The following is an 8,702-nucleotide window of genomic DNA, read 5'->3' as shown; positions in this document are numbered from 1 at the left end:
ACTGAACATCTTACATTCAAAGTTTCTTTAAATTGCTTCAATTATTTTCGTATTTCTGGCACATTCTATGTTGTTTCCGAACGGAAAATAAGTATTGACGTTTATCTACCGAGTGCGTTTCCTGCCATAAATGTTACGCGGTACATTTACTTAGCATTATTTTCATCTCGCCTCTCCAAAACGCAACTATTGACTAGATTGCATAGAAAGAGAAAACAGACATTTGTATGATAAAGAAACTAAATTCAAGTGAAATGGAATAAGAAAACAGCTGTCGAATAATTTTTTGTTTGTTGCGCAATAAAATAATCATCAATCTCAAGCAAAACAATCACAGTAACATCTGGAAAAATCTGCTTTAAATCATCTAGTTCTACCCACAATGGCTACAAATCACTTCATGGACAAATTGCGCATCTTTTTGGGAATAAGACAAGAACCGCCTCGAAATGATTTTCGAAATCCGATTTGGAGTTCTGACGATGAAGATGACGGTGATGAACTTTACACCAGACAACCGATGGATGTGCCAGATATGCCCGACTACAACCACGCCTTAGATATTCAGCAAGAATTTGCCCAACAGATGCACGACATGTTTAAATCTTTCGGCAACATATTCGGAGATTTTAAAGCACTTATACATGACAGTCCCTTTGATTCGTTTAGCAACGCTGCACCGATGCCCCCAGAGTTTGGTCAGCCGGAGCACTTCACCGGAGGTAACATCAGAGACTATTACCTGAAACCTGGTTACCACAGCCGCACGCAGGAACACGTCAAAGGAGACATTGACTTGGATGGAAAAATTACTTCCAATGAAATCTCTGGGTTACTCAAAAAGAAGAAAGATTCACAGCTTACAACGCCTCTGGCGCCTTTTAACGGAAACCTGGTGCCTGGCCGGTCATTCTGTCAAACCATAATCACCACCAGTGTTACAAAGCCCGATGGATCTGTGGAAACTAGGCGGATAGTGAAGAACGGCAATGAGGTGATTGAAGAGACAGTGACCTCTACATCGACTGGGACTGACACCAGAATGCCTCGCTTACCAGGTTTGGATCAAATATCAAGTCCTGGCCACATCTACCAACATGTCATGTCTGAATTATATTCTCTATTTAAAAATTTTCATTAATTTTGCCCCCATTATATCTGTAGAAAATTCAGTTTCAAATATTAGTATAAGATTCACAAATATATTTTCTCTTTCTTCCAGCAACTGATAAATTGAAATTGATAACATGATAACTTCATAGTACTTGCATATGACATGACAAACATGTGCTAATGTCATATTATAGCCAAACATAGAATATGCTCAATGTACTTACAACCAGTTGCAACAATATTTATTCAAATTTTCATAGGCTTTTCCTTGTGGACCTGGACTTACTGTTTCAATATCTCTAAGTATTATATGATGTATCCGGGGTAGACTAGAATTCATATATATTTTAATAATATTAATTAAATAGATGTAACTTATTTTGGAATTTTGTCATAATACCTACTTAAATATATTTAACATTAAAATTATTTGCTTTTCATTTTTAGTTGGTTCCCTTGACATTTTTACACTTAAATAATACATCAGTTGTCTTCAACTTAGTTTAATTTATTTTAATAAATAATATTTTAAACAGAGAGCTTTATAGTATAACAAATACAAAAGTAAGGAGACAAAGATACAAATTATTGTTTAAGAAAATTATTAAAAAAATAAAATTTGCTCCTTTAAATATTTCTTATCATTATTCCCAACTGGAAAATGCTATGTAAACTAATCATAAAACTTATGTTTAAATGCAATGTTTAAGACATCTAGTTTATATATCTAGACAATTGCCAAGAGGATTAAAATAACAGGCACATTTTTACGTAGAGCCCCTTCACAATAGCGATACTTTGGACATTCAATGAGTTGAAGCAACGTGGCGCTAGTGTGACGGGGCCCTTAGTTAATCTCCACAACTCTAAATCTATTGACCACTGTATTATGTCTTAACACTGGAGCCTCTTAATACTTTGTCGCATCACTTTTGCATGTGATCTTCCAGTCCTCGGTACAGTCGCGTTTAGTCGCAGTAGCAAGCGTCCGCTGTGTTGCTCTTGATCCATGTTAGATAGCGATTGACTCGGGCGTAGACGCCGTACTTCTCAGGCCTTGCGCAACCCTCGCCCCAGGACACGACTCCTGAAACGTGAGACATTAAAGTTTAATATAGTGACGTCAATAGTCAGTACCTACGTCTAACGCACGTGGTATAGAATTGGAAATCAAGGAATTGTTTATTCAGAACTTGAAAAAGTTCGAAATTGATTTTGTAAACGGACAACATAGAACAAGACATCTGGTTGCTACAGAAAATTAATAGTTCTTATTTATGTTGTCGACGTGAAGTAAAATAACAGATCTTTAATTGTTTACATGTTTTTAAAACGGGTCATCTATCTTCATATCTTGCTGGTAACTTTAAAGATAAGCTGATAAATAAAAAATGCAATGTGCAGAAGGCCGCTCGTCGGACGGGAGGTTATTATTACATCATCACATTCCGTTGTTTAGCATAGCTCTAAAACCGAACGTTAAAGGGAGCTTTTGAACTTATTTTCCTACTAAAGTTTCTAGTATTTACTGACCAACTTCCTGGTACTTTTCGGTGGTCTCGTTGAAGACATGCAGTGGTCCGCCGGAGTCTCCCTGACAGGCGTCGCGGCCGCCATCTGGCTCGCCCGCACACATCATGTTTTCTGTGATTCTCCGACCATACGAACGCTCCTTGCATTCCGTGTTCGATACAATGGGTACTTTCACCTGTGGAGATAGAGTAAATACTAGATTAGGTACTGTTAAGAAAGGCTCGGATATCCACAAGTTCATAGACCGTTGTTGGTTGAACGACGTCATGGAAACTCATTCATATAGGTATTTTGATAATTATGTTTAAAAGATGCTTTAGATAAAAATTATAATTTATTTGATTGATTACTTTTTTGCCTAGAATCTGTTTTGAAGTAAGTAGGTAAGTAGTTACATTAAATTCAACGCTCATACGTTTTGCAATTGCAACAATTATTATGAAGTTTTCTTCGGGCATATTCTAACCTCCACTGAAACTCTTGCTTTTTAAAACCGATCAACAAAGTTCTTACTTAGTTACTTACCTCTTGTAACGTATTAGAGACAGAACCTCCTTCGTCAGTGACACCCCATCCAATGACGACCCCACAGCGACTGGTGTACGACAGTCCGCCAGTCGGCATACACACAGGACGAACTCTGACGTCATCAGGCTGCTGTTCTGCTGGCGTTGTAGCTGCTTCTGTTGTACTAGTCGAACTTGAGTCTTCATCGCGGCGGGCTCGCTTTACAGCGTTGCTAAGGTCCACCTGAAGACGGGACAATTATTTAAATTCTCAGCCCAAATGCATTGCCATCCTAAGCTCAAAGGACTTCATCACCTTAAGGCATCAACTATCTAAGTACTAAGTATTTCCATTTGATAAATATTTCTTGACGGTCTCGCTGCTTGATTAAGCAAACTATTTCCCCAATCTATGCGCAGATATGTTAAGCTGAAATGAATACCCCGTAATGGTTTAGCCGAAAGTGTAAGTAAAAGAAATTCGTTAGCGATGAGGAATTCGAACGGGAAAGTTTGGTTTCATGTTTGATTGCACGCAATTTATCATCAAAACAAATAGTTCTTGACTATCAGTCGGATCTTTAGAATGCTAACTATGTACCATTATCGAAATGATGCTTTATCATGTCGCGAAACCGCATTGTTCCTTTGTATAAAGAAGACGGCGCTATCCGCGCTATTCGGTCATTTCGCTCTATTTCTTTAATACTGAACCAACCATTCATCTGATTCATACAAATAACTTAGTGTCTAACTCCAAACCATGTCTTCTCAGTTATTCTCGTGTATGGCACAACTGCAACTTTCATATTAAGGCTACTAAAGCTACAGGTAAGAAAAATTCTGAAACTCTTCAAAATAACTTACCCTTTCATCAAGCCTCATGAGCGCGATATCGTTATCATAAGTTCCTGGATTATAGCGCTGATGACGTATGACAGCCGACACTCTCCTATCGATGGTCTTCGTTTCGTTGGGGTTGGATGTGTCGTGCTCGAGCAGGCGAACGGTGATGCGCTCTTTACGGTACCTATGGAAGACAGTGTTTTGTTTTCAAGCCACTTCAAAATAAGGAGGTTCTTTTTATATTTTGAAAAGTTATCAATATTCCCTGACAGAACTACTGACAAATTATTAAGATAATTTCTACAGATAAATTTGATTTAGATGCTGTGGGGAGAGCTAATGAGTTAGGAGACAAAGGCTATCAACATTTAACTTTAAAGTATTTATTCTGACATAAAAAAGAAAGTAAAGCAACAAGACAAGAATCCTCATTCTCTATAGGTGCTCTAAAATCGTAAAAGTGGTGATTTGAAAATCAAATCACATTGATAGCATGCAAATGGATATTTTCATCAAGATCAGACATTCAGGTGCGTATAGCTATGCAAGAGGCATGGCGTAGAGCCAACTGCACGGTTCATTACCATTGCCTATACAAAGCTATGATATAAACTAGAAACAAATTGGCAATAACTAACCAATGAGTGGTACTGGGACTGTCACAATACTGTTGTGTTGGCAACATTTTGTAAACAGATGCTGCTTTTGTGCTGTGTTAAAAGCTAGCTGTTCTAAAACTATTTTCATATCTATGGATTTTGGGGTACCTCCAAAATATAGTAAAAAAAAAGATACAGTATTAAGTATTAACCATCAGATGCAGTGTGGTATTGTATCCGAGGCTTGAACCATATCCTTTTTAATTGAAAGTATTTTTCATTGAACTTGGGATCTACCATCAACTTTTACAGTATGTCTGTTGCAAAAGTGCAAGTGAAAAGGATGTTGAGCTGTTTTCTCTCTTCCATAAGTATTTAATTAAGGAGGCGGTGATATGCCACCTCTTTGGTAACATACCCGGTGCAGTGAGCGGCAGTAAGGATATACAGGTCGTTGATTAAGGATCCTCCGCAGAAGAACCTGCCGTTATACATGAGCATGGCCATCCAGGGATACTCGCGCTCCTTAGTCTCGTACCCTCCCACGATACGACGTTTTGTTCGTGCAATACCACATTCTGGAAAGTAGAAGATAAGTTATATCTTTATTATAGTTTCGAAGCTCTGATTTTTGGGAAGCTGCCGTTTGATGATCCCGACCTAGATACGAGACGAATGGCCTGCCTTTTGTTATCAACTTAATATTGATTTGAAATCAACGAAACATGCAGAAGAAGTTTCAGGTACCTCAGGAAATGGCAGATCAAGGTACTCCGAAGTTAAAATTATTTTTTAGGGTCCCTCACCCAAAAGGAAGAAATGAAACCTTGTTACTGAGGCTCCGCTGTCTGTCTTTTCATAACTAGGCTGCGTCATGAGCCATGATAGTTATTGTACTTTTCACAGATATATTTGTATCATAAAACTACTTACGACAAGCAGGGCAGTTTGGTGGTGGTTCATTCGAGATAATAGGGCTGGTGGTCGTGCTGCTGCCGCCCAGTAGGTTGTTGATCCAGTCGATAAAACCCTTCTCCTTCTCCTTAGGCTCAGCGACACTAGCTGACTGGCACCAGCTGGCGCCTATCAGGCACACTAATAGTAATGCCCGATTCATTGTGGAACCTAGAATTTAAATGTAGGGTATTTATAGAACAATTATATCATGACCTGTAATATAAATTTGCCTAACCAGTGTGGAAAATCTACTGGGTCTACTTATTATGTCGCAATTTCAAAATGGCTTAAGACGGGTATGCAAACGCTAGTTGTTTACTTTGTGGAATAACCAAAAAAACTGGTACCCTAAAATACTTCCCACATTTGGCAAAGGCCCGTTAAGGTCCCAATATCGGTAATTCCCGAATCAGTTCCGCAACACCATAACAACGTCATGAATCCAGGCCAATCTTAAAATAACCGCGAAGACATTACCGCAAAGTATGTTGGTGTCACATTTACGCTGAATTTAATCTTATTCGAGTATTATAATCGAGTTTCCAATGAGATTGCATTGCTGATAACATTAAAGCAGAATCAAGGACACGGTGTAACCGGGTCAAAAACCCGCTGCTCCCAGCGTTTGCCGATGTACCGCTAACTTGAGATCACTCATCTCATCAAGATCGCATTTGCATATCATTTGTTTTTTGCGTTGACCGCTCGTGTCACGTGACCCTAAGGGCCGGCGCCGGCGGCGCGCCGGTAGCCCAAGCTACTAAAAGGATGTTTGAATGTCGCACGAGTTGCTCGTTTATTCTGGTCAATGAAAAGAAAGTTAAGAATTTAAATTTGAATATATTTTTGGGTTAAACGTTGGTTGATTGTATTTTTTGTTTATAATTCTCGGGTCGCGAACTTTGACATTAATGATTGCTTACATTTTCACCGCACGAGCCTTCGGCGAAGTGGGCATAAAACTTATTTAAAATTATTTATTTTAGTAAATTCACTGATTCAGTCCTATTTAATCCCGAACAAAGATAAGCCTTAAAGTAAAATGCTTGGGTCAAAACACCGACTTGCCCACTAATCAAAACGATTCCTAGAAACAGCCACTGAAGGAACCTTAAAGGTATCTTGTCCTTCGCTAGCCGGTAGAAATCCATTTACAACCTAATCGAAACGGCTATAAATAATCTTGAATGGTAAGTGATAGAATAACATTGAAATTTCCCGCTTGGTATGCGCGCTGCATCGCCAAACTCGCCAACGCGGTTCCCGTGGCTCTAGCGGCTAGTAGAGAGTCGTTCGTTTTCCTGCTCCCGGACAATTTGACGGAAATGAAAGTGTTTTATTTAACTCTAGTTGCTCAGTGATCGATTTCCTTTTTTTTATTGTATAAAAATGAGCAACTGTGTTGGGTCAAAGAACCACTTCTAAAAATATTTTAATGAAAGGAGTATTTAATTCAATCTGAATTACTAATTACTTTGTTTAGAATGTACCTACTTTAAAAAGGTTTAAATTATAATGATTATTATTCTGTACATATCTGTTTGAGTATTATCTGGGATTTGTTATATAGCTGTGAGATTTTAATGTTATTATCCCTAAACCATTTTAAATGTAACCGCTGTTCTCGTAGGGTCAGTGCACAAGTTATAAAAGGTTCGATTATTTAAAATTATACCTATAGATAATATATATTTACTAGTACACAACCACAAATTAAAAAACCTTATATTCCAGTAATGAATACAGTCAATTACTGCATAATCATATGCGGGTCACAAACAATATACATATATACCTATCTATTTTCCTGTTTACAAACTGAATTTTGGGAAAATAATTAATTAAATGTTGAATACAAACCTTTATCAATTATCACAAGCACTTCACACAGCACGGGTTAAATTCAAGGTTAAATAGTATTAGGAACTCACTGGAGGATGGATGGAGGACGAAAGGCGGGTGACGAGACGCCTGCCTGTGTACACACTACAGATCGGAGTCAGACAGAGCCGAAGCCAGCACTTTCTCCACAGCGCTCCACTTAGTCCTCACCACCGTATGCAAGTCCTACACCCGCACAACCACTTATAAACAACCCACCTGCGATGTCACAAATACCATAACAGATTTTCTGTAATTTTTATGGAATTATTATCTGTTTAATGGTGTAATTAGAAGCATTAGCGAATCATGAGGGATCCTAATAGATACCTACGTGCTATTGTGACTGATGCCTCGTTATTCATAATGTTTATTGCACAACTCAGATGCAACGGTTATGTGCTCGTAATCAGCCAGTTTGTAAATATGATTGTTAATAAGGGCGTCATGTAAGGGTCCGTATTATTCCCTTAATTATCTACAGTATGCATAATCTGTAATCATCAACAAATGCACAGTCAGTCACTTTTATCATTATTATAAGCAATTTTGAACTCTTGTTGCTAATATAATTTCAACCCTTTCGGGAATATTTGGCCAAGTGGATAAACCAGTTAGGTTTTTTTTCAGACCTGAGAACCTGGTTCCTTTTTTTAAAGAATTAAAAAAAATTATGTTCCGATCTACGAAGATAATGCGCATAAATTAAATTTAACAGTAATTGAATTTGTAGGCTTTAGATGTGATGATCTGGTGACCTAGTTAACAGTATTCAGATTCAAAACATAAGCTTACTATAATGGTCATTTTAAATTTTACATGTTCATTTTTATTAAAATACTCCGAAACCAGAAAGTAACTTTATTGTCAAATGACATCATAGAAAACACTTTTAATTTTAATGTTGTTCCAAAATAAAATCGAATATATTTTTGGAAGTGAATTTATATTTTACAAAACTATTCACAGCAGACTGTTTTGCTAAATATCCCTCGGCAGGCATTTTCAAAGCGCCTTTAAGTTACCAAACAGCAATACTTATGAACGTACAAATCTTTTTTAAATGACTAAGGAGGTTGCATTCTCTTCGAGACAACTCCACAGCCATATTCCCTTGTATAGTTTTTTTTTTACAATTATAAACAAAACCGCAAATAACTGAGGAACCGAACTCGTCAGTTACGTGTTGTATAACGGGAGTCCCGTATTTTATGAGCGGTATTATAAATTACACGGATAGCTCAGTGGTCATCATGCTAACGACCAA

General features: G+C 37.7%; 2 protein-coding genes across 4 annotated transcripts; one reads left to right on the top strand and one right to left on the bottom strand.

Annotated features, from left to right (window-relative positions):
* The first annotated feature begins 235 nt into the window (after positions 1-235).
* Positions 236-1,542, top strand: LOC113496946. The gene is made up of 2 exons (XM_026876353.1): positions 236-1,058; positions 1,223-1,542. The coding sequence occupies exons 1-2, from the start codon at positions 383-385 to the stop codon at positions 1,249-1,251; spliced, it is 705 nt and encodes a 234-aa protein (XP_026732154.1). The 5' UTR covers positions 236-382; the 3' UTR covers positions 1,252-1,542.
* A 183-nt stretch (positions 1,543-1,725) lies between these two features.
* LOC113496944 (trypsin-like) lies at positions 1,726-7,968 on the bottom strand. 3 transcript variants are annotated; one of them, XM_026876349.1, is made up of 7 exons: positions 7,415-7,968; positions 5,531-5,722; positions 5,016-5,175; positions 4,020-4,182; positions 3,172-3,396; positions 2,647-2,821; positions 1,726-2,200 (listed from the first exon to the last, which is right to left on the bottom strand). In XM_026876349.1, exons 2-7 carry the CDS (start codon positions 5,712-5,714, stop codon positions 2,082-2,084), a joined length of 1,026 nt encoding a protein of 341 aa, XP_026732150.1. In that variant the 5' UTR covers positions 5,715-5,722; positions 7,415-7,968; the 3' UTR covers positions 1,726-2,081. The 3 variants fall into 3 exon arrangements, with proteins under 3 accessions (XP_026732150.1, XP_026732152.1, XP_026732151.1); XM_026876351.1 differs by having other exon boundaries at positions 7,486-7,968; XM_026876350.1 differs by lacking the exon at positions 7,415-7,968 and having other exon boundaries at positions 5,531-6,261.
* Positions 7,969-8,702: the final 734 nt, after the last annotated feature.

This window comes from Trichoplusia ni, chromosome 8 (assembly GCF_003590095.1).
Source record: "Trichoplusia ni isolate ovarian cell line Hi5 chromosome 8, tn1, whole genome shotgun sequence".
NCBI classification, from domain to species: domain Eukaryota; kingdom Metazoa; phylum Arthropoda; class Insecta; order Lepidoptera; family Noctuidae; genus Trichoplusia; species Trichoplusia ni.
This window is presented reverse-complemented; position numbering and strand designations above follow the sequence as displayed.

What these genes read in the sequence shown, in the direction of transcription:
- LOC113496946 (XM_026876353.1), top strand. Translation starts at nt 383, where the DNA reads ATGGCTACAAATCACTTCATGGACAAATTGCGCATCTTTTTGGGAATA. An exon ending in CAGAATGCCTCGCTTACCAG is followed by an intron (nt 1,059 to 1,222) that starts GTTTGGATCAAA and finishes TCTTTCTTCCAG; the next exon opens with CAACTGATAAATTGAAATTG.
- LOC113496944 (XM_026876349.1), bottom strand. Translation starts at nt 5,714, where the DNA reads ATGAATCGGGCATTACTATTAGTGTGCCTGATAGGCGCCAGCTGGTGC. An exon ending in ACTGCCGCTCACTGCACCGG is followed by an intron (nt 4,183 to 5,015) that starts GTATGTTACCAA and finishes TGTCTTCCATAG; the next exon opens with GTACCGTAAAGAGCGCATCA. An exon ending in TCTCTAATACGTTACAAGAG is followed by an intron (nt 2,822 to 3,171) that starts GTAAGTAACTAA and finishes CTATCTCCACAG; the next exon opens with GTGAAAGTACCCATTGTATC.